The sequence below is a fragment of the Phocoena sinus genome, chromosome 6 (assembly GCF_008692025.1).
Source record: "Phocoena sinus isolate mPhoSin1 chromosome 6, mPhoSin1.pri, whole genome shotgun sequence".
Taxonomy (NCBI): domain Eukaryota; kingdom Metazoa; phylum Chordata; class Mammalia; order Artiodactyla; family Phocoenidae; genus Phocoena; species Phocoena sinus.
The window spans coordinates 1,307,988-1,335,733 of NC_045768.1; the positions used below are offsets into that span (position 1 = coordinate 1,307,988).

General features: G+C 60.4%; 1 protein-coding gene across 3 annotated transcripts; it reads left to right on the plus strand.

Annotated features, from left to right (window-relative positions):
* The first annotated feature begins 148 nt into the window (after nt 1-148).
* SNAPC4 (small nuclear RNA activating complex polypeptide 4) lies at nt 149-27,735 on the plus strand. 3 transcript variants are annotated; one of them, XM_032635353.1, is made up of 24 exons: nt 149-254; nt 1,045-1,204; nt 1,348-1,490; nt 2,383-2,429; nt 3,724-3,891; nt 4,019-4,144; nt 4,647-4,725; nt 5,171-5,252; nt 6,215-6,319; nt 6,407-6,479; nt 6,679-6,843; nt 9,839-9,986; nt 10,124-10,230; nt 10,344-10,438; nt 12,474-12,568; nt 16,837-16,916; nt 17,229-17,684; nt 18,915-19,158; nt 19,604-19,674; nt 20,214-20,318; nt 21,045-21,072; nt 21,996-23,611; nt 24,756-24,886; nt 25,773-27,735. In XM_032635353.1, the coding sequence occupies exons 3-23, from the start codon at nt 1,361-1,363 to the stop codon at nt 24,876-24,878; spliced, it is 4,143 nt and encodes a 1,380-aa protein (XP_032491244.1). In that variant the 5' UTR covers nt 149-254; nt 1,045-1,204; nt 1,348-1,360; the 3' UTR covers nt 24,879-24,886; nt 25,773-27,735. The 3 variants fall into 3 exon arrangements, with proteins under 3 accessions (XP_032491244.1, XP_032491243.1, XP_032491245.1); XM_032635352.1 differs by lacking the exon at nt 24,756-24,886; XM_032635354.1 differs by lacking the exons at nt 1,045-1,204; nt 24,756-24,886 and having other exon boundaries at nt 183-254.
* Nucleotides 27,736-27,746: the final 11 nt, after the last annotated feature.

The window sequence follows — 27,746 nt, forward strand, 5'->3', positions numbered from 1 at the left end:
GGTCCCACAGCGAGGGAGAAGACTCTCCGGACCCGGTGACCGGGCCCCTTGGGGCCGCAGCGAGGCGCCGGCGGGCGCGGGTAGTCCCGCGGGCGGCCGCACGGAGGCAGCACTGGCCCGCCCGAGAGCCCCGTCCCGGCGTGCCCCGCGCCTCCGCCAAGGCCTTGGAGGCGGGACTTCCGGTGTGCGGCTCAGTCTAAGCGCTGCTGCCAGGAGCGAGGTTTGCGGAGGCCGGGCGCCAGCTCTGCGAGCAGGTGAGGAGCGACGGGGGAGGGCCGGGGGGCGAGGGGCGGGGGGTGGCTGGTGAGGAGCGGCGGGGGTCGGCGGGGTCCGCCGCGGGGCTTATCATCACCGGGGCCCAGCGGGCGCCGTCGGGATCAGAGCGTGCGGGGCGCCCCGACGCGCGGGGGCCCCTGGGCCGGGACCGCGCCGCCGTCCTGGAGGCCTCCTTCCCGCTGCCCGAGGAGGTAGCGGCCCCGCGCCCAGCCGGAGCTGCTGTCGGTTCTGCAGACCGGCTGGCTTCAAGCCGAGCTGGGTTATAAACACTTTGCATTTCAGCTTTGTGCTGCTGCGCGAGCTGGGGACGCTCTGATTGGCGGCGGCCCTGTTTGTCGCAGTGGAGGCCCCCGTCGCCTGCAGCGGGGAGAGGCCTTGCACGGGCGGGAGGAGGCAGCTCCTGAGTGGTTTGGGCTCCTGGGTCCGTGCTTCTGTTCCCCTGGCGTTTCCCCTGCCGCCCACTTATTCTCCCACCTTCGACCCCTTTTTAGACTTTCCACATCCTTGTTCCTAAGAAAAGAGGTCCCTGTTTCTTCAGCAAGGGTTTGTTCAGTGTCAGACAGCCCCGAAGGCCAGGTGCTGTGCTAGATGCTGGGGCTACAGCAGGCCCTACAGCAGGCCCAGGGGGCTTCCTCCCAGGGCTTTGAGCCCTGCCACCTGGTCAGCGTGTATTTCGGTGCTCGCTTGCCCAGTACCCTGTGTGTCCAGGTCTGTGCCGTGGGCAAGCGGCTGCACCTAGGGTCCATGGGCCTCACTCTTGTCTTCTAGTGACTTCGCCACCACGCCCTCCTTTTAACGCACTGGGTGGCCAGCTCACTCGTGGCTTCGTGGCAGTTGGACTGTTTTGGTGTCCATCACTCTCCCCCCCTGTGCTGGTCGCAGCCTCGGGGCGGCTGACAGAGCAAAAGCAGGAGTTCACGGGGCACAGGTGGGTGTCAGGTCGGTCCCAGGGCTCCCCGGGCCCGGCCTCTCGCCCGGTGCCTGCTTTGGTCAATCCCCTGCAGGGCTGCGCGTCTGAGGGCCGGTGGGATTCCTGCACCCCCTTGGCTTATAACGTAACGTATTTTGCAGGAGGGCAGACGTCATGGATATAGATGCTGAAAGAGTCAGAATATCGAAGGAGATCAGGGAGTTGGAGAGGATTCTGGATCCCGGCTCTTCGAGTGTCAACGTGGACGTCTCGGAGTCAAGTCTCGACTCGGGTCCTGATGCAGGTCAGTGTCTGCGCTCCTCGGTCAGAGCGGCCGTGTCTGCCCTCGGGCTCCGGTCGGCCGCAGTGGGCCGTGCTGCTGGACAGTGTGTTACCACCCCGCCTCGTCAGCCCCTGGCCCCGCTGGCTGTGTGCGAGCACCCTGCCCCGTGGTGCAGCCGGCTGTCCTGGGAAGAGGGGCCGTGTTGCCCTCCTCAGCAGTCGGAAGGTTCCAGGGCTGAGCTCGCCCCCGTGCTTGAACAGTCACCACCGCTGAGACCCCATGGATCTCTTCCCTGGGCTCAGGCAGCTGCCCTCTGTCCGAGGGCCCTGCTGCCGGGGCTCTTGTTCTGTCCACTCCGCGTGCTTTCCTGGGCCCTGAGTGTCCCTCCCCGCAGCTCTGGCTGGAGGCCTGCCTGCGGTGGCTGAGCCGTCCAGGGCCCCGGCCTGCTCAGCCCGCTCAGACCCAGCTGCAGCTCTGAGACCGAGCCTCTCACGGTTCCCAGCTACACCAGGGCCTTCCCTCACTTGGCATCGGGGCCTCTGTGCCTGTCCTGTCCCCTCCTCTAAGTGGCTTCACTTCCCCCAGGGCAGAGCTGTCTCCTGTGAAGCCTGCCCTGGTTGTCCCCGCCGTCATGGTCCCTGCGTGCCTCTCTGGCTGACCCTGCCCTAGGCCTAGTGCCCGCTTCACACAGTCGATGGGCAGTGCTCGGCCACTGGGCACGGGCGGGGAGGGGCAGGTCCACGCAGCACAGGTCCCACCCTCCGGACCTCCCCGGCCTCCGCCCCTCTCTTGTCTGCCTGGGAGATGCGCCGCGTGCCGCGCTGGCCGTCGGTCTCCTCGGCGCCTGTGGCGGCCCATCACCGGCCACTGTCTCCGTCGTGGTTAACTGACACGTGTGCTTGCGCTCCTGCAGATTCGCTGCCCGACGAGGACTCGGACGCCGCTGGCCCACTGCCCTTGGTAACTTCTGGCCGCTGAGGCAGGCACACCACCCTGCCAGGGGGTCCGGGGAGGGGGGTGTCCTGAACTCGTCTTGGTTTTTCTGCATCTTTAAGGTAACGTGTGTGTTAGTAAAGAGGAAACACCCCGAAGTATCATCGGAAGTAAGGTTGCCCCTGGATAGACCGCTCTTAACAGCCGGGCGTTCACACCTCTTGCTTCCTCTGAGCTCCTGTTGGCTCCACTGACGTCAGGGGATGTGACCTGACATGCAGGAGGCTGAGCGGGCTGCCTGGGTCCTGCCCCGTATTCACCTCTCTGCCTCAGTTTCCCAGTCTGTGCCATGGGGGCACTCACAGCACCAGTCAGTGCACACGTACCAGGCCTGGAACAGCGCCTGGCAAGTAAAGCACAAAGGTGGTGCCGGTTTTTAACTGTTTGTGGCTTATGTTGTAATTTTACGTTAGTTTGGAAAATTTTTATAGTTGGCTTTTTGTTATTTTCATCAAGTCAATAGAAACAGAATTGCTTCCTGTTTTTAGTAGCTGGGTGGTCCTGATGAGGATTTACGGTAGTTCTGTGGTTTTGAGACTCGTCGCCTCGAGATAGACATTGGGGCTGGCTCTGTTTTTAGTCTTGCAATGCCGCGGCGGCCCCTGTTCCCGCTCACCGCGGCTGCCAGCGAGCCTCTTACAAAGTCCAAGTTTTACAGAAGTTTTTATCGTAGGAAGTGAAAACTGCTTATTTCATTACATTTCGCCACCTGAAACTTATTCTTAGATAGTACTTTTTTTTCTTTAATTTTAATTTTTTTAATTTATTTTTGGCCGCGTTGGGTCTTTGTCGCTGTGCACGGGCTTTCTCTAGTTGTGGCGAGTGGGGGCTACTCTTCGTTGCGGTGTGCGGGCTTCTCGTTGCGGTGGCTGCTCTTGTTGCAGAGTACGGGCTCTAGGTGTGCGGGCTTCAGTAGTTGTGGCACACGGGCTCGGTAGTTGTGGCTCGCAAGCTCTAGAGCACAGGCTCAGTAGTTGTGGCATACGGGCTTCATTGCTCTGTGGCATATGGGATCTTCCCGGACCAGGGATCGAACCCTCGTCCCTTGAGTTGGCAGGCAGGTTCTTATCCACTGTGCTGCCAGGGAAGCCCAGAAATTACACATAAATTGAACTGTCTAAAAACTAGGAAATGTGTCTGTGCGCTGTGTGGTCCTCTGCCAGGGTGGTCTCACGCCAGCCCAGCGGCCAGAACGTAGCTCCACTGGGGCCCGGAGGGTGCGGGAGTGTTCCCTTACCTGCAGTTTTCCGCTTGTCACCAGGAAGGAGAAAGGTGGGGGGAAGCCAGCAATGATGAGGATGACCCCAGGGAGAAGGCACTCCCTGAAGACCCAGAGACCTGCCTGCAGCTGAACATGGTCTACCAGGAGGTCATCCGGGAGAAGCTGGCAGAGGTCAGCCTGCTGCTGGCCCGGAACCGGGAGCAGCAGGTAGGACAGGGTCTGGCCCCAAGAAGCCCTGCAGCCAGGCCTCCCAGGACCAGGGCTCTGGGTCCCCTCCTCTCCAAGGGGAGGCACTGCTGCCTGGCCCACAGGTGGCCCCTTGTGTCTGCCACAGGAGGAAGTTATGTGGGAACTGGTGGGGTGCAAGGGCTCCAGGGTGAAGGACAGCAGGACCCTGCCCTCGAGTCTGTATATGGGGCACTTCATGAAGCCCTACTTCAAGGACAAGGTCACCGGAGTGGTGAGTGGTGCGGGCTCTGCTCTCGTCCGGGAGGGTGGGCAGGCTCTGTGGGAAGGGGCTCCCGTCCCCACAGCCTCTGTGGCCTCTGTGGGCGTCGTGGCTTCCCTCGGATTCTTCAGGAGAGTGTTCCCTAAATTAAAACTGCCGGGCTCAGGGGTGGAAGTCCAGGTCTCCTCCCCTGGAAGGTGGCAGCTGACCTCGCTGCACAGAGAAGCCCCCGGGGCGTTTCCTGGCGATGTGGCGCGCGGGCAGGAGCGTGGAGTCCTAGCAGCAGAGGTGTCCCCGCGGTTGGTGGCAGTCCCGCCCCCCTCGTCGGCACTCGTGGAGTCACTGAGCTCACCGTGTGCCACCGGCTGGTGTCCAGAGCCGTTCTCAAGGCAGCGCTCTAGGGCCGGGCGTCCGGGGCCTGGCCTCACACGAGAAGCTGGGGGATGGGGTCCCGAGTCCCGGCGGGGAGCACAGTTGGGTTCCATCCACATCATAACAGGACACTCTCCGACAGGGGCCTCCTGCCAACGAAGACACGCGGGAGAGGGCCGCCCAGGGCATCAAGGGTTTCGAGGAGCTCCTGGTGACCAAGTGTGAGAGCCCAGGCCCAAACCTCAGCACCTGCCCGGCTTGGGCTCGAGGGGCCTTCACCCCACCCTGCCTGTTCCCAGGCCTCCGCACAGGCGTGGGCCGCCAGGCTCCTCGGGGCCTTGACCCCTGGGCCTGGTCACTCGAAGCCCTGCTCTTCCCGTGCCGGGTGGGGTCCTTGCGGTGACACTGTCATGAGGGGCAGGCCCAGCCGCCCACCCTGGGCTCGGTCTCTGGTCACTCCCGCCACGTTCCTGCGCTCACAGCCCTGGGGGCCCTGCCCGGGGGTTGGGTTGGGGGGTGCACGCTGGGGAGAGTCCCGGGGCGCCCGCCGGCACCTTCGCTTACTCTCCGCGGGCCTGCACAGGGCACAAGGGTCGCTGAGGGGGTCTGACCGAGGCACACACGTCCTGGGGACGGCACAAGCACATCCTTCTCCTTTCTTCTCAGGGAAGACCTGGGAAAAGGTCCTGCTCAGAAAGTCAGTGGTGAGCGACCGCCTGCAGCGTCTGCTCCAGCCCAAGTTACTCAAGTAAGTCTGAACGCGGGGAATGGGAAGCCGCCTGCCCCCGGGCGGGGCCGGTCCAGGCTGGCGGCTCACAATGGCCAGAGGCCCCGTCAGCCGTGCCCCTTGCTCTGCTGGGGTTGCTCCGCTGCAGTGGGAGTGGCACTGCTCCTGAACTTTCTCCCCTGTAGGGCAGCCGGGCGTCTAGGGTGGCACGTGAGGCTGGGGCAGTCCTGGTGGCCATGTAAGTCATGTGACCTGGGTGCTCTCTCTGGCCTGGACCTCAGTTTCCATCCCTGGAAGTGAGGACCATTTGCAAGACGTGCACCCACGTGTGCTGATAGCATGGTGTCTCGTGACCACGTCACAGCACCTAGGGTCAGGCCAGGGGTCTCAGGGGCTGCCCACTGCCTTGCGGCTTGATGTGTGGGTCAGGATCTGTTGTGGTGACAGTTGGGTCGCTCCTTGGGCTGTCGGAGAGCTGGGTTTTCTGCTCGGCCTGTTCTGGAAACGGTTATTTCCCGTATTGGTAACTGCAGCTCCGGCCTCAGTGCTGGGCGTGAGGGTCAGGATGTCTGGAGGGCCTCACTGTGTGCGGGGCGCAGGGCTGGGAGCGTGGACACAAGCTCTGGGACGTGGGGCGCCGGTAGTGTTGTGTCACCCACATCAGCATTGCCACATCGGCCGCCAGCATGACCGTCGTGACACCCAGCGGGAGGGCCGCTGCTTTCTTTGCGGGCGCGAGGGCCAGGGCAGCTTACAGAGAGTGCGCGGCTCGTCTGCTTCAGCGGGGTTCGCCTTTGGACCCCGCGCCGAGTCTGTGCTTCCCGTCGCCGTGCTGCGTGGTGGGGTACGGGGTCGGGGTGACCGGCTCTTCGGGGTGTGTCCCGGATCTGTGGAAAGGCCGAGCTAGCCCCGGAGACCCCTGTGTGCCCCTGCGGGGCACAGCAGCGCCGTCGGTAACCTCGGTGCCTCTTCCTGCTCCTCAGGCTCGAGTATTTGCAGCAGAAACAGAGCAGCAGCACGAGCGAGGCGGAGAGGCAGATCCTGGAGAAGCAGGCCAGGGAGGCAGAGAAGGAGGTGCGGGACATCAAGTGAGTGGGGTCCTGCCGGGGAGGGTGTCACGCGGGGCGAGCCGAGGGCAGCCCGGCGTGACCCCGTGCCCTGGCCCCTTCCTCCAGTCAGCTGCCCGAGGAGTCCCTGCTGGGGAACAGGCTGGACGACCACGACTGGGAGAAGATCTCCAACGTCAGCGTGAGTTGGGGCGGCTCCGTCCCGGGAGCTGGGGTGGGGGTCGGCACCGGGCAGCGAGGCCGAGACCCGCGTGGCCGCCAGACCCGCCGTGACCCTCTCCGGTCAGGTGCGCGTCCACGGCGCGGGGTGGTTTCCGGGGCTCTCCCTGCTGGCGCGTCTCGGCCCCCCGAGCCCCGCACACAGGCCCCTCTGCCTGCAGTTCGAGGGCAGCCGCGGCGCACAGGAGATTCGCAGCTTCTGGCAGAACCTCGAGCACCCGGCCATCAACAAGCAGGAGTGGAGCGCGCGCGAGCTGGGCCAGCTGCAGGCCATCGCGGCCGCGCACGGCCACCTGCACTGGCAGAGGATCGCCGACGAGCTGGGGGTGAGGGCCGGAGGGCCCGGGCGGGGGCGGGGCTGTCCCCTGGAGCTGTCGGAGGTTTCCCTCCTGACGCTTTCGAGGCTGTGGCCCTGGGGGAGGGTGCCCCCTCCACGCGTCCCCAGGCGGAGTTCGGAGGCTCCTCAGACCCCGCTGCTTCTCTGAGAGCTCACGTGCCTTCCACCCACGTCCCAGACCAGCCTTTGAGCTCCGTCCAAATGCCTTCCCTCCCCGAGTTCCCGCCTATCTCTCTCTAGTTGTTTTGGTGGTTTGAGAAGAACCTTTTCCTGGTTTCTTTTGGGTTCTGTTACCTTTCTCATTTCCTAAGGCGAGAACCGAGTTCTCTCACCTCTGTCTTTAGCGATGGAGGCATTTAAGGCCTGCTTTTCTGAGAACAGCTTGGTATGGAGTGTCTCCTTTGTATCGGATTTGGAGTGGCTGTGATTTCAGTTTTCATGCCCTCTTTGGGTCTTAGCTTATGTAGGAATGTGTTTTTTCATTTTTAGTTACTGAGGTGTGTTGGAATCCCTTTTGTTATTCTTTGGTTTGAATTTTATGACCTGAGAATGCAGTGGGTAAACATCTCCATTTTTGAAATGTCTCACTTTTGTGGCCAAGCACGTGATTGCAGCAGACCAAAGCCACTCAGAAGCAAAAGCGTGCCCTCCGCCCTGAGAGTCTGGGTTTCCGTATAAGCCTGTTAAATGGAGCTTATTATGTTATTGAATTTTGCTCTCTGAAAGGATTGTATTGACGGAGCTCGGATGGAGCCTCACATAACTGTTAAAAAGTCGATTTGTCCTCGTGTTGCTCACAGCTTTGCTGTGTACGTTTAGCTGCTATGCGACTTGGTACACTAGCTTTTATTTGCTTGGTAAATGAGGCTTTAGAAGAATCATTCTATGTGCTGAGTCCTAACCACTGGACTGCCAGAGAATTCCCTTTATGTCTTTAGTTCCTTAGTGTTTTTCTTTTTCAAGACTTTTTTTGTGTATCTTGGCCGCACCGTGCGGCTTGCGGGATCTTAGTTCCCCGACCAGGGATTGAACCCGTGCCCCCTGCAGTGAAAGCGTGGAGCCCTAACCGCTGGACCGCCAGGGAATCCCCAGACCGTTTTTTAGAGCTGCTTAAGGTTCACAGCAACATGGGGAGGACGGTACAGAGGTCTTTCGTGCACCTTTGCCTCCGCACGTGCACAGCCTCCCCTGTCATGAACGTCACTCACCTGGTGGCACGTTTTTTTACCAAGGACAGATCTACGTTGACGTGTCGTGATCCCCCACGGTTTACGTTGGGGTTTGCACATTCTGTGGGTTTCAACGGAAGTACAATGACACGTACCCACCATTATTGTCTAGTACAGGAGGGTTTCACTGCCCTACGAGTCCTCCGTGCTCCACCTATGCACCCTTCCTCCCCCACCCCCTGGCAACCACCGTTCAGTTTACCGTTTCAATGGTTTTGCCTTTTCCAGAATGTCATATGTTTGTAATCACGCAACATGTGGCCTTTTCAGATCGGCTTCTCTTACTTATGGACATGCATTTAAGATTCCTCTGTGTCTTTTCACGGCTTGGTGGCTCATTTCTTGTTCACGCTGAATAATATTGTATTGTCTGGATGGACCAGAGTTTTTCATTCGCCTGCTGAAGGGCATCTTGGGTGCTTCCAGGACTTGTCAGTTATGAATAAAACTGCTGTAAGCGTCCATGTGCAGGTTTTTGGGTGGACAGAAGTTTTCACCTCCTTTGGGTAAATACCAAGGAGCACGATTGCCGGATCGTGACGTTTAGCTTTGTAAGCAACCGCCACGCTGTCTGCCAACATGGCTGCACCACCTGCGTCCCCACCAGCCACGGACAAGGGTTCCTGCGGCTCCACACCCCCACCAGCATCTGGTGTTGTCAGGGGTCCACACCTTGCCCGTTCTGCTAGGGACGTAGTGGGGCCTCACCTTAATTCTCATTTCCCTGGTGACCCACGACGTGGTGCTTCTCCTCACATGCTTGCTCGCTACCCGTGTATCGTCTCTGGTGACGTGTCTGTTGGTCCGTTTATCATTCAGGTAGTTCGTTTTCTGATTGTTGAGTTTTAAGAGTGCCTTGTGTGTTTCGGATATCAGTCCTTGTCAGATGTGTCTTTTGCAAACATTTTCTCCCGGTCTGTGGCTTGTCTTCTAATTCCCTTGACATCGTCTTTCGTCGAGCAGAAGTTTATAACTTTAATGACGTCCAGCTTACGAGTTCTTTCTACAGTGGGTCGTGCTTTTCGTGTCGCGTCTCCAAAGGCCTCACCACCTGCACACCTCAACTGAACGGACTGCAGGAGGCTGCCCAGCCTGTGCTCTGTAACCAGAGAGCTTGCTCTGGGAAAGAAGACAGTTCACACCGCCTTAATTGGCTCTTGGAAAACCCCTTCCCCGTAGGAGATGAGCGAGGGGGCAGATTTGGGCAAAAGTGTTCGCGGCGGGGACTGGGGGCTGTGTGCTCGGCTGGAACTCTGATGGAAGCCGGGGGCCCGTCGCCTTGGAGCTCTTCTTGCGAGGGTGTCCCGGACGCAGATGCCACACCAGGGACTGTCCAGAACCCCAACCCCCAGCCCCCTGCACGGGCGACGCTCGGCCGCCCCTGATGGAGGCTTCGCAGAGACCGCCTCGGGGCTCCAGGGCCCGCGCCCCGGTGCCGGCACACGCCTTGCAGGAAACCTTCGCGCGTAGACTTGGCTGATCTGAGGCCTCTGTTGGGAATTTGAGTTCACAGTGTGGTTTTGGTGTCACATAAACGGGGAGCTCTGACGGCTTGTGGACGTACTTGCTTTCATAAGCCAGTGTTGGGGACCCTCTTTAGTGGGCCCGAGCCTTCTGTCGGGCGCACTCTCCTCTCCGCTGTCCCCCAGGGGCCTGCAGGAGTGCAGCCTTGGCTCGCAGTTGGGCATCCCCCGTGCGTGGCGAGTGCCAGTAACCGCCCCCCCCCCGCCCCGCTCTGTGCTTTGGCCCTGGCAGACCGGCCGCAGCGCCTTCCAGTGCCTGCAGACATACCAGCAGCACAGCCCGGCCCTGAAGCGCAAGGAGTGGACGGAGGAGGAGGACCGCGTGCTCAGCCAGCTTGTGCAGGAGATGCGCGTCGGCAGCCACATCCCCTACCGGAGGAGTGAGTCCCACGCCCGGGAGGGCGGAGGCCCCGGCCGTGCCCTAGTCACAGCTGCGCGAGCTGGCGGGGCGGAGTGGGGGTCATGTCGTCCCGGGCGGCCGGGAAGCGTGGCACCCACCGAGCCCCTCTGTCCCCAGTCGTCTACTACATGGAGGGGAGGGACTCCATGCAGCTCATCTACCGCTGGACCAAGAGCCTGGACCCCAGCCTGAAGAAGGGTCTCTGGGCCCCAGAGGAGGACGCGGTACGCTTGCAGGACCCAGGGGAGCTGGAGCCTGGAGGTTAAAACTGAACTGGGCCTGGGGAGGTCGTGACTGTGGCAGCAGAAGGACCGTTGGTGTGCTCCTCTCTCTGCAGAAGTTGCTTCGGGCGGTTGCCAAGTACGGGGAGCAGGGTTGGTTTAAAATCCGGGAAGAGGTGCCAGGTAGGAGCGATGCCCAGTGCCGAGATCGGTGAGTCGGACAGCGCTGGGCAAGGGAAGGCCTTGCTGGGGTTGCTTCCGTGGGGGCCGCGGGCCGGGCTGGGACACTGGCCCGGGGTCATCTGCTGGTGGCGGAGGAGGCCGTGGCCTTGGGGCCTAGGCGCACCAGGGCTCACCTGCTCAGGAAGCAGGGCGGCTTCTTTTTGGGACCAGGCTTGTGTTCAGGCTCAGCTGGACATCCTTTGAGATCCCCTGGTTGGCAGGTTCCCTGAGCCCCGTGACTGAATTCCTCTCCCAGATCTCTGGTGGCAGGGTTCCTGGCGGGCAGCTTCAGCTTCGTCCTTTTCTTGGCTCGCTTTTTTTTTTTTTTCTTTTTAACAGCTTTATTCTGTAATTCACATATAATCCGTTCATTCAAAGTGTACAGTTCTGCGGGTTTCGTTGTGTTTATAGAGCTGTGCAGCCATCATCACAGTCAATTCTAGAACGTTTTGGTCGCCCCACAAAGAAACGCTGTTCCCTACCAAAAACCAGCAGTTCAAGAGTGGGCAGAGGGGGCTTCCCTGGTGGCGCAGTGGTTAAGAATCCGCCTGCCAGTGCAGGGGACACGGGTTCGAGCCCTGGTCCAGGAAGATCCCACATGCCGCGGAGCAACTAAGCCCGTGCGCCACAACTACTGAGCTAGCGCTCTAGAGCCCGCGAGCCACAACTGCTGAAGCCCACGCGCCTAGAGTCCGTGCTCTGCAACAAAGAGAAGCCACCGCAGTGAGAAGCCCACACACCACAACAAAGAGTAGCCCCCGCTCGCCGCAACTAGAGAAAGCCCGTGTGCAGCAACGAAGACCCAACGCAGCCAATAAATAAATAAATAAATTTATTTTTTTAAAAGTGGGCAAAGGACTTGAATAGACGTTTCTCGAAAGAAGACTTGCAAATGGCCATTAAGCACATGAAAAAATGCCAACACGATTAGTCATTATAGAAATACAAGCCAAAACCACAGCCGGATACCACCTCACACACCTAAGGACGGTTAATGTTTATAGATAATAGGAAATAACAAGTGTTGGAGAGGATGTGGAAAAATTAGAACCCTTGTGCACTGGTGGTGGGATCATAAAACGTGTAAAATGGTGCAGCCACTTGGGAAAACAGTATGGAGATTCCTCAGAAAGATAGACCGAGAAGTACCGCATTATCTAGCAATTCCACCCAGTGCCCAAAAGAATTGAAATCAGGGGCTCAAACAGAAATCTGTACGCCCGTGTTCGTGGCAGCACTCTTCACAGCAACCAAAAGGTGGAAACAACCCGAGTGTCCGTCAGCAGATGAGCGGATGAATGAAATGCGCTTCTAATGCGTGGATACTAGAATGCTATTCAGCCTTAGAAATAGGCTGAGGGGCATTCTGATAGGTGTTACAGCATGGGTGCACCGTGGAAACGTGAACGTTTGTGTACAAGCGTTTGTGTGGATGTACATACTCGTTTCTCTCAGCTACAGCCAAGAGTGGAATTGTTAGGTCCCATGGTGATTCTGCTTAACTTTCGAGGAATGACTATTCTCCAGAGTGGCTGTACCCTTTTCCATTCCCACCGGCAGTGTAGGAGGCTCCCAGTCTTCTACATCCTCACTAACACCACCTGTGGTTCGAGCCATCCTAGTGGGAGTGAAGTGGCATCTCCCTGTGATTTTGGTTTGCGTTTCCTGAAGACTGGTGGTGTTGACTGGCTCTCCTGTGTTTGGCCATTTGTGTGTCTTCTCTGAAGAGACACCTATTTCTGTCCTTTGCCCATTTTTAAAATTGAGTTATAAGGGTTCTTTATGTATTCCAGATACAAGTCTCTTAGCAGATCCGTGATTTGCAAATACCCTGTCCCAGTCTGTGGGTTGTCTTTTCACTTTCTTGATGGTGACCTTTGAAGCACACAAGTTTCTTATCTCGCTGAAGTCCAGTTTGCCTGTGCCCTGGGTGTCATAGCTTAGAAACCACTGCAGATGCCAGGGCGGCAGCAGGAGGCCATCTTGGCTTCTAAAACGTCCCTTTGTTTTTATGTTGCTTTCAGGTATCTCAGAAGGTTACATTTTGGCTTGAAAAAGGGACGATGGAATTCCAAAGAAGAGGAAAAGTTAATTGAATTAATAGAAAAATATGGCGTCGGTAAGTTCTCATTTTTTGTTTTGGTTTTTTAGTTTCACACGTACTCCATAGTGATTTTAACATTTGCGTGTGTCAGGGAGTGATCGTAGTGAGTCTAGTAATCGCCTGTCCCCGTACAAAGTTGTTATAACGTTATTGACCGTGTTTCTTCTGCTGTGTAGAGCGCCCCCTGGCTTATTTATTTGGTAGCTGGAGATTTCTACTTCCTAATCCCCTTCACCTGTTTGTCCTCACCCCTCCCCCCTCCCCTCTGGCAACCACCCATTTGTTCTCTGCATCTGCGGGCCTGGCGTCTGTCTGTTTTGTGTGTTAGACCCCGTGCACAAGTGCAGTCACACTTCCTCTGACTCATTCCACTTGACCTAACACCCTCTAGGTCCATCCGTGTTGTTGCCAATAGCAAGATTTCTGTTTTTTCCTTTCATGGCCGAGCAGTGTTGCATTGTATGTATAGACACTACGTTTTCATTATACTTGTCTGTCCATTCATCTATCGATAGACACTTAGGTTGCTTCCGTATGTTGGCTGTTGTAAATAGTGCTGCTGTGAACATGTGGGTGTTAGCTCTTCTTTAAATGTTTGGGAGAATTCACCTGTGAAGCCATCTGGTCCTGGACTTTTGTTTGTTGAGAGTTTTGTTTTATCTTTTGTTTTTTGTTTCTTTACTGATTCAATTTTATTACTGGTAATCAGTCTATTCATACTGTCTATTTTTTCCTGACTCATTCTTAGGTGAGTGTGCTTTTCTAGGCGTTTATCCATTTCTTCTGGATTGTCTAGTTTTTTGGTGTATAATTTTTTGTAATAATCTTACATGATCCTTTATATTTCTGTGGTGTCGGTGGTAACTTCTCCTTTCCATTTCTGACTTTATGGATTTGGGCCCCCTCTTTTTCTTGATGAGTCTGGCTAAAGGTTTCCCAATTTCGTTTATCTTTTCAAAGAACCAGCACTTAACTTTCATTGACTGTTTTCTGTTATTTTTTTAATCTCTGTTTCATTGATTTCCACTCTAATCTTTATTATTTTCTTCCTTCTGCTAACTTTGAGCTTTGTTCTTCATTTTCTGGTTCCTCTAGGTGTAAAGTTAGATTTTTTACGTGAGGTTTTTCTTGTTTCCTGACATAGGCTTGTATTGGTATAAACTTCCCTCGTAGGACTGCTTTTGCTGCATCCCATAGTTTATGGATCTTTGTGTTTCCATCTTCATTTGTTTCCAGGTATTTATTTCCTCTTTGATTTCTTCAGTGACCCATTGGTTGTTTAGTGGCAGATTGTTTAGCTTCCACATGTTTGTGTTTTTGAAGTTTTTTTCTTGTAGTTGATTTCTTTCTTTTTTTTTTTTTTGTAGTATTTATTTATTTACTTTGGCTGTGCTGGGTCTAAGTTGCAGCATGCAGGATCTTTTTAGTTGTGACATGCAGGATCTTTTATAGTTGCGGCACGCGGAATGTTTAGTTGCAGCACGCGAGCTCTTAGTCGCGACGTGTATGTGGGATCTAGTTCCCTGACCAGGGATGGAACTCCAGCCCCCTGCATTGGGAGCATGGAGTCTTAGCCACTGGACCACCAGGGAAGTCCCTCTTGTAGTTGATTTCTAGTCTCATGCTATTGTGGTCAGCAAAGATGCTCGATATGACTTTACTCTTAAATTTATCGAGACTTGTCTGTGGCCTAGTATGTGGTCTATGCTGGAGAATGTTCCATGTGCACTTGAGAAGAATGTGTATCCTGTTTGGGGGTGACATGTTCTGTATATATCTATTAATTCCACCTGGTCTCACGTGTCATTTAAGGCCAGTGCTTCCTTACTGATTTTTTTTCTGTCCATTGATGTGAGTGGGATGTTAAAAGTCCTCTACTACTATTAGGTTACTGTCAATTTCATTTTGCTTAATTCTCTCTATCTGTTTCTGTGTGTTAGGTCAGTTAGGTTTGCCGATCTTGGAGAAGTGGCCGTATGTAGGAGACATTCTATGGGCCCAGCAGTGCAGTCTTCTCTGGTCACCAGAGCTCTGTGTTCTAGGGGTGCCCCTACATGGGCTTTGTGGGCCCTTCTGTTGTGTCAGGGTCAACTACTGTGGTGCTGGTCAGCAGGGCCGGCCCTGGTACAATGGCTGTGGGCCTGCCGCAGGGCAGGGTAGGCTTCCTGCGTGGTTGGCTGCACATCCGGGTTGGGGGAGCGGTGCTTGGAGCAGGGCAGGGCTTCTGGCGGGTGGGGCCATGTCCCCAGAGCTAATAGGCTAGAGGGAGGATTCCAGAATGGCGCCCACCAGCACTGGTGTTACTGCAGTGGACCTGGCTCCCCAAAATGGCTGCCACCAGCGTCTCCATCCCCAGGGGGAGCTCCATTTACCTCCTGCCTCTCTGGGAGGCTCTCCACCATCGGCAAGCACATCTGACCCAGGCTCCTTGCAAACCGCTGTCTCACGTAAGATTCTGAGTGCACCCTTTAAAAGCGGAGTCTCTTGGGCTTCCCTGGTGGCGCAGTGGTTGAGAGTCCGCTGGCCGATGCAGGGGACACAGGTTCGTGCCCCGGTCCGGGAAGATCCCACATATCGCAGAGCGGCTGGACCCGTAAGCCATGGCCGCCGAGCCTGCGCGTCCGGAGCCTGTGCTCCGCAACGGGAGAGGCCACAACAGTGAGAGGCCCATGTACCGCAAAAAAAAAAAAAGAGCTGAGTCTCTGTGTCCCATAGCCCTCTGGCTCTCCCAAGCGTATACCCTGCTGGCTTTCAAACCCAAATATTCTAGGGGCTCATCTTCCTGGTGCAGGACCCCCCAGGATTGGGAGCCCAGTGTGGGGCTCAGACCCTACGCTCCTGGAGAAAGACTTCTGTGATGGTGATGTTCCTCCCGTTTGTGGGCTGCTGACCCGGAGGTGTGCATCCTGACTGCCCTGCATCTCTACCCCTCCTCCCCGTCTCGATTTGGTTTCTTCTTTGTGCCTTCGATTGTGGAAAATATCTTGTTAGCCTCCAGGCCGTTCTCACGTGCGCTAACCCTGTGAGTAGTTGTCCTTCTGGTGTGTCCGCGGGAGGTCAGCTCAGGGTCTCCCTGCTCTGTTGTCTTGGCATCTCTGGTGCGTTCTTGATGCATTTGCTGTCCGAGGGCTTCTCACAGCTTTGAGTTCATGGTGGAGTTTTGCAGATACCACTGGAGGCCTGTGGTTTGCTCTCATCCCTGGCTGCCTCCCTGGTCATCAGCTCTTCTGCCCCTTTTTTTTAAATATTTTGGCCACGCCATGCAGCTTGTGGGATATTAGTTTCCCGACCAAAGACCGCACCTCGGTGTGAGAGCGCAGAGCCCTAACCACTGGACCAGCAGGGAATTCCCGTTCTGCCCCATTTTTCATCATCTCAGCAAGTGGTGGTGGTTTTTTCATTTTACAAACTAATTCATGTTCATTATAGGAAATTTAGAAGCAGAGATGTATGAAAAGAAGGAAAGGAACGTAACTCATTTCCTGTCTCCAGAGGTGGCCGCCATCTGCTGGCATGCACTTGCCGGGTACTTCCCTGTGCAGGTGGCTTTCCTAGGAAGAGCCAGCTTATTTAAGTTGAGTCATTCCACTTTTAATTGAACAGCTGTTTTTTGCTTTATGATGTGTCGTTATGTTATCTGTTACTAATGTTTCTCTACGTCTGTACACGTTCTGCGTCCTAGCGTTATTTTCAGTAATCGTGATATATTTCCTTGGATAACAGTAGACAGGTTATTCCAACACTTTTCTGTTATTGGACATTTAAGTTGCTTCTCATTTTCTGTTACGGGGGTGGAACGAGCTGAGGGTTCAGTGGCTCAGTGTTTGCTTATATTTGTTAATATCTCCTTAGAGGAAATCCTGAGATGTAGCGTTGCCAGGTTCGAGGGTTCTGTCCCACGCAGTCAGACTGCCCCGTAGAAGCAATGCCCCACCAGCACTGTCTGGCAGAAAACACCAAAAAATTTGAAACGTCTGGTTTAGAAGCCTGGAATAGCAGATATTCAAGGGCCGTTTCACGTAAACATGGGTGACTTTTTTCTCACGGTTGTGCGTTTGCCAGAACTCCCCTCGGGCTGGCTATCCGTTGAGAGTCAGATACCCATCTTCTCACGGAGCCACTCGGGTGTGGGAGCAGCACGAGGGTTCTGACGGAACACAGTGCGGGTCCGCTAGAGGGGCCGCCAGCGTACGGCGGAGAGGATCCCTCTTCTCCAAGCTGCTAAGCTCGTGTTGTCCAAACCTGTTCGTAAGAGTAACTTCCGTGTTGTTTCGCTCTTGTAGGTCGCTGGGCGAGAATCGCCTCTGAGCTACCCCATCGGACGGGCTCCCAGTGCCTGAGCAAGTGGAAAATGCTGGTCAGGGTGAGGCCCCGGCCCCCGCGGGCTGGCGCCACCGCAGGCAGGATGAGGGGAGGGCGGCTGGCGGGCGAGGATGGGGGCCTCTGCTTTCCGGCCGTGGCGTCTCTCCTTCCAGGCGGCTGAGGGCAGAGGGAGCTCGGCCTCCGTCCTCAGAGCAGCGGGAGGGCGCCTGCACCCAGCACGCCCGGCCCCCTTGGCCCCCTGGAGGCGCACCTACTCGAGGCCTCTCCCCAGAGGCCTGGCCCGCCTGCCCACTGTCCCCCATCGCTGAGCCCCGGGGGGCTGGGACCTCTAAGTAGCCCTCCCCCCCTACAGAAGCGGCAGCGGCGCAGGCGGGGGCGGCGGCCCCCTCGCAAGGTGCGGTGGAGCTCCAGCAGCGGGGACAGCAGCACCGCCAGCAGTGGGGACAGCGGGGACTCGGAGCCAGAGGCAGCGCTGGGGGCCCTGACGGGTGGCCAGGCGCTGCTGCCAACACAGCATGTGGTGCCTGACGTGGACCTGTGGGTTCCTGCCCGGCAGAGCGCCAGGGAGCTGTGGGGAGGGGGGCCCGGGAGCTGGCCAGGACCCTGTGGTGCCTGCCCCCGCCCTCCTGAGGGCTCCGACCCGGCTCAGGGTGGCCGCTGGGAAGCTTGCACCACGGCCTCAGCCCCAGCAGAGCCGGCAGGCCAGGCGCGGGCCGCCTCCGGGACCCAGAGCACCAGCCTGAGAGGCATCAGATGCCCGTGCTCGACGGATGCTCGCCCCTCGAGCTCCACGGGGCCTGCGCGCCAGGTAGGCCATGGGCGGGTGGGAGCTCTCCTGCTTGGGGCCAGCGAGGCTGCGCTCAGGGATGGGGATGGCCTGGGCTCACGCAGCTGTGCCCTGGGTGTGGGAGCAGACGCCTCCTCCCTGCACGTTGCAGTGTGCACTCCTGACCCGTCCACTCGTTCCGGAGAGCTGCCCAGGCAGAAGCTTGCTTCCTGAGGTTGGCCCTCCATTTCCCCCACCTTGTTGCTTGCTTTTTTTTTTGGCCACACCGCACAGCTGTGGGATCTTAGTTCCCCAACCAAGGATTGAACCCGGGCCCCGGCAGTGAAAGCGCTGAGTCCTAACCACTGGACCGCCCGGAAATCCCCCAGCTTGCTTGCTTTCAAAGCTCCGTGGGAGAGCTGCAGGGACAGGGTGGGTGCTGCCCCGAGCCGTGGGGCGGGAGGTGGGCTCAGCGAGGAGGAGTTGTGCCTTCGGTCACCCTGCTTCCAAGGAGGCCCCTGTGGAGGGTCCCACTGTCCGTCTGCTCCGGTCTGACTCAGCCGGTCACATGTGGGCGTGTCGGTGGATGTGTTGAGGCCCTGGGCCCAGACACAGCTCTGGCCACGTTTGGGTGGCGTCCACGTTGGGGCGGCTGTTTTGTGCTGGGCGCGGTTGGAAGCCCACTCTCTGACACCAGGGACAGTGGACGCCACGGCCCCCGTGCCACGTGGGATCGTCTCTCCTTGAGTCTGTGACTGCAGGGCCTTAAGCCCCAGGGTTTGTCTCAGGCACGTTGTGTCATCAGCTCAGGGAGCTGCCCGGAGGAACGGGGACTCTCTTAGTCCTAGGTGTGGCCGAGCTGGGCAGCTTCTTGGAGCCAGGCCTAAGGGACCCCCCTGCCCTCCTCTGAGGTCACCACACTCCAAAGAGTGTTTCCCAGCGGCCCAGGGCACGGGTGCGGGACGCTTTGGGGTCTGGGCAGGGAGCCGTGCGTGCGCCCAGAAGCAGCAGCCTCCTGTGGTCTGTCAGGGTGGGGACGTCCACTCGGGGCCCCTGGAGATGGCGCTGCAGGCACTCAGACCGACGTGGCCACTTGGTGCCAGATGCGGCGCCCCAGGCCGCCAAGACCACCCCGATGCCCACCACCCGTCTCGTCTCCCATCCGCACCCTGCTCCGGCACCCAGCAGGAGTGGAGGATGGTGAGGGTAGGCGCGTGGCTGCCCTGCAGCGGAGCCTGGCCAGGAGCCCCAGGGGCCTTTCTCTCCCCACAGAAGGAGCTGAGGCAGCCGCGCCTGTGCAGTGCCGCCCCGGGGCCCACCCCTGGTGGCGGTGGTGGCAGTGGCAGTGCCAGGCCCTGCGTGCGGCCGCTGTGGCACAGGACCGGGCAGCGGCGCCAGGGACACGCCCTGCAGAGGAGGCTCCTTGAGCACCAGCTTCTGACGGCCGTGAGCCCATGGGTGGGCAAGGTCATCCTGCCACGCACTCCCCGGAGGCCCGCCGTGGCGCACAGTCGAGGTACTGCCCGGGGGCCCCTTCCCTTTGGGAGCCTCCCGTGGGGCCCAGGGGTAGAGTCGGTCGGGGAGGGGGGCTGGAGGGGACCTGCAGGCACATGGACGTCGCAGCTGCCCTGCCGGGGAGGGGGACGGGGGAGGGTACCGTCCGCCCAGTGTCGACCTGGGGGGGTGTTTGGTTTTGCCTCTCCCGTTCTGCTTAGCACCTGGTGGCCTGTTCAGGAAGTGACCAGACACTCAGGCCTAAGCGGGAGCATCTTCTCGGGATTCTGAGTGCGTCGGTGCCCGCGTGTGGGTCACTTGTCTGGGGCGGGGGGTGGGACTCTTGGGGCTCAGGAGTGTGTGCCAGCCTGCCAGCAAGGTCCTCGCTCTTCTTTCTGGTTGAACGCGGCGGCAGCTGGGTGTGGGTTCTCTGGGCCCCTCTGCACATGTGCCCTTGTCCCCTTCAGCTGACGGCATCAGGAGGCAGCTGCAGGGCGCCCACCTGGCCAGCACCCCGGTGTTCACCCTCTTCATTCAGGTAAGAAGCCACCGACGCACACCTATTTTTCTCTTGTGCGTTGCGTTTTTGGTGGAGTTTTGAAGTTTGTGGTGGATTCACTTAAAGTCCAGCTTTTTAAAGTTGTGGATCCTTAAAAATGGCTCTTCCGTGGCCTACACTTCTCAGCGTTCGACTCAGCGTGGAAGGGGCAGCCATGGGGCGGTGTCCCTGCCGCCGTCAGCTAAACCCTGTGTGGGAGGGGCTGGGCGCTGAGGGGAAGAGGGGCCTGGCCGTCCCGAGGGGCTAGGTCAGGGCAGGAAGGTGGCAGCACTGAGGCGGCCTGGAGAACCCGAGTCCTGGCTAGGGCCTGAGCCACGTGGCCACAGCCTCAAGGGGCTGTGCGGGCCCAGCCCAGGCCTCTGGGGCGTTGGGTCTGCTCCACGAGAGCAGCTGCGGTCAGCGCTGGCCTGAGTCCCTCCACAGACACCCTCGTGGCCTTGGCCCTGCAGGGGGCGGGGGGCCTCAGGATGGGCAGGAAGGCCTCCTGTCACGTGGTGGTGTGTGTCCACGTCCCTCAGTTGTTCCAGATCGACACAGCTGGCTGTATGGAGGTCGTTCGGGAGAGGAAGGCCCGGCCGCCCACCCTGCTCCAGGCTGGTGCCCGGGACTCGCCACTCCTGCAGGTGAGGAGTGAGGGTGAGGGCCAGGCACGGGCTTCCCTGGTTCCCGCCACCCTTCCCTCCCGTCCCAGCGGCACAGCTTGCCCGGGACAGCTGGCGCCTGTCCAGCTGGGGAGAGAGGCATTTCCGGGTCCCCGCAGGCCGGGGACAGCCCAAGACGCTCCTGGGAGGCGTCTGCCCGTCTTCCGGGGGTGCCCCGGGCCCGGAGGGGCTTTGAGGCGAGTTCAGGGGCTGCAGGGCCTGTGCTGGCGCTCAGGCCGCCTGGTTGCACAGCGTGTGCTCCTCCGGCCTGGCCGTACCTCCCCCGGGTGGAGCGCGGGGGCCACTGAGCGCCCGCTGCCCTGGGCACCGGCCCCGCTGGGGCGGCAGCCTGCTGCCAGTGGCCAGATCCTTGAGTCTTGCAGCTGGGGGCCGTGCCCCTGGGCCCAGCCGCCTCGGGAGGAAATGACGGCATAGCGCTGCTGGTCGGAGGACCGGATGCGGTCCTGTGGTGGCCCATCCAGGCCACGGAGCCCCGTGCCCTCCTGCCTAGACAGCCAGGTCCCCTGCCTCTCCCTGCAAAGCCCACACAGCCCTGACCTCGCCGAGATGAGCTCTCCCAAGGGTACCTTTGGGTGGAGTCACGTTGGGGGCGGGGCAACAGGCTGGTGGTGGTCTTGGTGGGGGTGGAGAAGTGGGTCTGGGCCCTTGGGAACTTTCCTGAAGCGCTGACTCTGGTTTCTTCTCCAGGTACCCTCGAGTGCCCAGAACACGCCAGGTACTGCCCATCTGCCTCTCCCTTTATCTGGGTGGTTTGTGTTTACTGGGGAAAGGGCCAGACCTGTTACAGGTTTTGGATTTCAGTGCCTCGTGGTGGGTCCGGTTTTGTTTCTTTGATGGTTTTTTTTTTTTTCAATTAATTTATTATTTATTTTTGGCTGTGTTGGGTCTTTGTTGCTGTGCACGGTCTTTCTCTATTTGCAGTGAGCAGGGGCTGCTCTTCCTTGCAGTGCACGGGCTTCTCATCGCGGTGGCTTCTCTTGTTGCGGAGCATGGGCTCTAGGCGCGTGGGCTTCAGGAGTTGTGGCACGTGGGCTCAGTAGTTGTGGCTCGTGGGCTCTAGAGCACAGGCTCAGTAGTTGTGGCGCATGGGCTTAGCTGCTCCGCGGCACGTGGGATCTTCCTGGACCAGGGCTGGAACCCGTGTCCCCTGCATTGGCAGGCGGATCCTTAACCTCTGCGCCACCAGGGACGTCCTGTGGTGGGTCCGTTTGAATACCACCTCAGGGAGGAGGCCTGGCTGGTGGGGCTGGTGGGGCAGCATCTGGTACGGGCCTCTCCTGCTTGTGGCCATCAGTCTGCCCACACCGGCAGAATCGGGCGAGGGTCTGGGGTCCTGAGAGGTGACGTGCAGGGAGGAGGGCAGTGTAGCCAGTAGTCTTTGTTTGGAAGGTGTTTGAGATGTAGGGTTGATGCGCAGGGCCGTCGTGGGCTGGCCTTCCTCCCGGGCCCGCCCTGGTTGGGGCAGGAGCATGGCGGCTCGGGGTGCCGTGCAAGGGGAGGTCTGGGGATGAGCGGCCAGGCTGACGTGCCCCTCTCGGCCCAGATGCCAGGCCCAGCAGCTGCCCACTGTGAGGGCCCTTCCCCTGGGATGCGTCCTATCTCGGGAGCTCATCAGTCAGTGTCCTGTCCTCCCTGCAGGCTGCCTCCTCCAGAGTGTGCCGGCCCAAGGAGCTGCGAAGAAGAGCACCTGCCACACGGGGAGCGGAGGGCCGCAGGCCTGCCACGTGGAGTCCACGCCACAGGCACCCCCGCCGGCTCCGTCCAGACCCCGGCCCAAGCCCAAAACCGTGTCTGAGCTGCTTCGGGAGAAGCGGCTGCGGGAGGCCCGAGCCAGGAAGGCTGCCCAGGGCCGTGCGGTCCTCCTGCCCCAGGTGCTGGTCTCCTCTCCTATGGTCTTCCAGCCGCTGGCCCCCCAAGGCCCCCCAGTCTCCGGTACCGTGCTCTCTGGGCCTGGGGGCCCTGTGGCGGCCGCTTCAAGTGCGTTAGGCTCTTGGGGCTCAGCCGCGAAGGAGAGACCCCTGACATTGCAAGCCTTTGCCCTCGCTCCGGCCTCCACAGGAGCCTCGAAGGCCCCGGCTGCCCCTGCTGCCTCCAGGGTCCCAGGTCTGGGCCCCGGCCAGGTCCCTGTGAGCTGCCGGCCAAGCAGTCTCGGACAGTCTCAGGCCCCTGCCACGTCCCGGAAGCAGGGCGTGCCCGAGGCACCACCCTTTCTCACTGCAGCGCCCAGCCCTGTTCAGCTGCCTGTCCAGCCCCTCAGCCTGACACCAGCTTTGGGCACACACACGGCAGCCAGCACCCCTCTGCCTGTCACCTGGGTGCTCACAGCCCAGGGGCTGCTCTCTGTGCCTGTGCAGGCGATGGTGGGCCTTCCGAGGCCAGCAGGGACTCCTGAGCCTCAAGGGCTATCGGTGACTCTGCTGCCCTCCCCAACTGCGACTCAGGCAGGCCAGGGCCCCAGGTTCCCTGGGCAGGGCCGCCCTTGGCAGCCCCCAACCAACACGGACACAGAATCAGACCCTGCCTCCAGGACAGAGCTCTTGACCCTTCCGGCGCATCCCACATCCCAGAGCCCTGCGGAGGTGGACATGGCCCATGGCCCTGGAGGACGCTCCCCTGGAGAGACGTCTGTACCCAGGACGTCCTCCCAGGCTACGCCCCTGGCTGGCGACTCTGAAGCGGAGCCCCCAGGGACCACCTCAGGGCCAGGGGAGCCCAGGAGGCCTTCGGGCCTGGAGGGGCCACCCCCGCCCTGGCGCAGGCCTGAGAAGAGGGCCCTGGACTTGTGCCTCCTCTCCCAGGAGGGCGAGGCAGCTGTGCGGGAGTGGCTGAGGGGGCAGCGGGGGGTGCGTGTGCCCCCCCTGGGCAACAGGCTGTCCTACCAGCCTCCCACGCTGTGCAGCCTGCGGACACTGTCTGGCCTCCTGCTCCGCAAGAAGGCCTTGGAGCACAGAGCCGCCTCCCTGGTGCCCAGTGGGGCAGCCGGAGCCCTGCAGGCCTCGCTGGGGCGCGTGCGCGAGCAGCTCCGGGACAGCCCGGCCTACCTGCTGCTGCGGGTGCGCTTCCTGGCGACCTTCGCCCTCCCCGCGCTCCTGGCCACCCTGTCCCCCCGCGGCGTGCCCACCACCCTGTCAGTAGCCATGAGGTCCAGCCCCGAGAGCGACAGTGATGACAGCAACCCGGGTCAGCCAGAGCTTGTGGCCGGGCAGCCGGGGGACCCAGCCAGCGGTCCGCAGGCGGCCGCCATGCCTGCTCAGGTAGGTGGTTGCAGGTGTGGAGCCCTCGCCCCCTTCCCCATGCCCGTCCGCATCCCCCGGGGCGCCTCACCCCCTGTGGGTGTCGGCCCTCGCCCTGAGCACTGGGGGTGGGAGCAAGGGGAGGTCACGGCAGCGGGGCCAGCGGCTGGTTTCTGCGGAGGAAGAGGCCGCTCCGTGCACCCCACGCACGCGGACTCTGGCGGCAGGAACCTCACTGCCGGCATGGGGGTCCCGCCACCCAGGCCTCGTCCACAGGAGTCTCCATGCCCCCCGCGCGTGCATACGCTGACACACGCACACCCCTGGGGGGCTCTCTGTGCGCCTGCACTTTGTGGGGGTCTGTCCAGTTGCCGACTCCAGCACGTCCACGTCCAGAGGTCTCTGAGTTGTGGAAGCAAAACCACCGTAACTGTTACCTGACAAGAAACCCGCCACACACACGTGTGAAGGTGTCCCCTGACCCGTGCACTCATTGAGGCCCTAGTCCCTGTTGCCTGGGCTGAGCGGGAGAGCCGGGTCGCCTCAGGACAGGGAGGGCCCCGAGGTCCCTGGCAGGTGGTGTCCGGCGAGCAGGTGGTGACCCCCCAGAGAATCCCCAGAAGCAGTCCCTTGCCTTCACGCAGGGTGGCCTTGCTGCTGGCCTGGTGGAGCCTGGGGCCGCCCTTATGCGCTGCCAGGGCCGGGGAGGCGGGGTTGTCGCTGAGCTGTGCCAGTCCCACCTGCCCGCGGCCCGGCCCGGCCCCCCTCCTTCCCAGGAGCACGGCCTTAGGAGTCCGGGGGGGCTTCTGGACTGAAGCAAAGGCAAAACACTGCTGGGCCCTAAATAGGTGTTGAGGGCAAAAGGCTCGCTGTCCCCCGCAGTGTGCGCAGCCTTCCGTGGTCCTCCATCCCTGCCCGGCCAGCCCAGTTTGGGGGAACCGTGGCATAGGTGGCTGGCTCTAGGGGGGCTGCTCAGAGGGGATTGGAGCTCCCGAGTGAGAGAGGGGTCAGCGGAAAGCCAGAGCCCGCGTGTGACCCCAGGAAGGCAGCAGCTCCTGTCCCATCTCAGCGGGGACAAGTCCAAGGAGCTACCTGTCCCTTGCCGCCAGCCCATCCGCTGCCCATCCTGGCTGGAGAGTCACTCTTGTTCTCCGCCTGGACTTAGTTTCAGGGATCGCCACACCCCGGACAGGCCTCTGCCCCCTCCTGCCCGGACGGTCTCGATGAGCTTGACGTGCTCCAGACACGGCACGCCCGGCATGCCCGGAAGCGGAGGAGGCTGGAGTGAGCGGCAGGGTGAGGGACCCGGGCCCTCCCTCAGCTTTGCGCTGGGCACACGGGGCCTCAGGAGCTCAGCTCAGCCTGTTGGTATCACGCGGGGTGGGGTGTGGTATATCCAGGCCACTGCGGGCCGGGTCTCGGAGGCCCTCCCCTCCCTCACTCTCCCCTCTCCCACTGGGTTCCACACCCCAGCCTCTGCTGCTTCCCTCCTGCCGGCCCACGTGTGCCTTGGGGCCTTGGCACTTATGTCCTCTCTGCTTGGGACTCTTCTCCCCGTCTGTCTGCAAGGCTTGTCACCTCTCTATCTGGGTCTCTGCTCGGTGGTCAGCTCCTCAGAGATGCCCTCCCCAACCGTCCTAAGGTGGCATCGCTGTCCCAGTGCCCATCTGTCCTCGTGGCACTTGCCCCTCCCTGACACCTGATGTGGTCCATCCGTGTATGTGTCTGTTGTCTTCCCCGGAACATGAGCCCGTAGGGCAAGCATAGGGTCCCCAGTGCCCAGACAGCAGGCACCAAATAGGCCCAGCGTGGTCGGTTTTCACACGCCAAGACCCGGGTCGGGGGGCGGGGGATGTCGCAGAGGCAGGAGCTGGGTTCTCCAGCACAGCGCGGGCTGCACTGTGGGAGGTTCTGGGTCCTGGGCTGGATGGCTAGAGCCGGAGCAGGAGCTCTGGGGGGGTGGGGGACCGCAGAGGGGATGCCTGGGGTGGGCCTACTTAGAACCCACTCAGGCTCCAGGGCCAGTCCTCCGCACGGCCCGCTCCGTGGACCGCAGCGGGGCAGCGAGGCCTCACTCCGGCACCCCCTGCCCCACGAGGCAGAGTGCTGTACCTCTGCGTTCCCATCCGCGGGGTCCGGCTGGGGTCAGGACCCCTGCCATCAGGGTGATCTTGTGTTCCAGGACTTCCCAGGGCCGGACAGCCACTGCTGCTGCCGACAGGAGGTGGGGCTCGTGCTGGACCCAGCGAGCCTGTCCACCCCGGGAGGCCGGCACCCAGCCCGCGGCAGAAGGGCTCTGCCGACAGTGGCCGCGTCGTGATGGGCTCGGCTGGTCCCCGAGTGCAAACCATGATATCGGGAGGAATGAAGAAATGTCCTGTTTCTTAATTAAAAGCAAGCCACGTGCTTTTGGTGGTCTCGTCCTGAGGTACTGGGCGGTGTGCAGAGGGACTGGGCCACCCCTAGATGTGTGGGGAGTGCGCCAGCTGGGCCCTGGGGTCCACGGAGCCCCTGCACGCTTGGCCTCTAGGGGCCTGTGGAGGGGGAGAAACAGAGGGTTACCCATCTCACGAGAAACACTTGTGGCTCTGGCCTTCAGGCTGGGGGGCTGCTCCAAGCGGAAGGGCAGCCCAGCGCCCACCCGGGTGCCGCCACAGGCATGGGGCAGGCCCACTTCTGCCATCCAGACCACACAGGCCGACACAGGCGGGTCCCCAGAACCAGTGGCAGCCTGAGTACCCACAGCCCCCACAGCAGCCCTGGGCCAGTGCCCTTTTGATCCTGTGCGGGCATTTCTTTGGCAGGAGACCGAATCCCCGCGGCCTCTCCGTCCCTCCGGCCTAAAGGAGCTGGGGTGTGGGGGTTCGGTTACACCTCCGAGACACTGGCTTTCCTGGAGCTTTGTTCTTTCACGCTGCTCCCCTTTGCTTTCACCTTATTAGGGAAATTTTCCAACACAGAGAAATGGGACAAGTGTGTCCTGCTCCCCCAGACAGCAGTCACTTGGGATCACCTGTCTCCCCTTTGCCCGCACCCAGACACCACACGTCATGTCACACAGCCACAGGCTGACTCGCCACGTGGGTGTGTGTGTGTTTCACTTTGTGCCTCTGGTACTGGACTCACCAGTTCCAGGTTTCCTTGTGATCTCCTCTGGCCTGTGGGTTATTTAAGATGATGGTTATTTAATTCCCAGACACCTAGTGATTTTCCAGATGTCCTCCTGTTACCGATTTCTAGCTTGATTCTGACATGGTCAGAGAACATAGCGTTGTTATTATTTAATTCGTAAAGACACCACGAGGAAGACTCCTTCCTTAGCCTCATGTCATGAAACGGGAAACGCTGGGTCACGGAGGGCCCGGCACCGGCCCTCTGCCTGCTGGGTGCGCAGAGCCGCAGCTCCTGCCACTCCTGTACCAGGACTTCCCCCCCCAGACCCTCCAGGCGGGGGCAGGATCCCCAGAACACGGCTCCCCCAGGGGGCTGGGGGCCTGCCCACGCCTGGAGGGTCGTGCCTGGAGGGTGACCTCGGGCCTCCTGGAGGCCTGCGGGGAGGCCCGGCCACTCGGCAGCGCCTGGTGGTGCCAGGATTCCCGGGGTTTAGCCTACTGACCACCATGGGCCCAGGAGGCAGAGAAAAACCCTGGGGCTGAGGGGCTCAGGACCCTACAGGAAGGGAGCCAGCAGCGCTGGTCAGGCCCCTGCCCACCCAGCCGCAGCCCCTTCCCGGAGCTGTTGCTCAACCTGGCAGGTGGCAGCTCTCTCAGTTCAACCAGTGAGGCCACTCTGGTGGGGCGCTGGCCTGGGGCTTCCCCTGTGGCCCTGCTGTCGCTGTCCCGTGTGTCCTGGTGGGGAGGGGCTGCTCCCAGGAAGGGAGAGGCTGAGCCAGCTGCACCGTGGGCTGGGGGTTAGGCTTTAGGGCCTGCAGCCCCGCCGCCCCCACCAGCCCCATGCTCTCTTTGGACACCACGCTGCAGTCCTTATGGAACCAGAATGGACGGGACGGTGGCTTGGCCTCGTCCACACTGGCAGAGCCACGGCTCGTGCTCCCACTCTGCAGGGTCGGGGCTGGGCCTCCAGGGCAGGCCCCGGGGCCCTGGCACTGGGCTGGCCGGCGGGGAGGCGCCCGGAGGGGCGGGCACGGGGGGCTCCA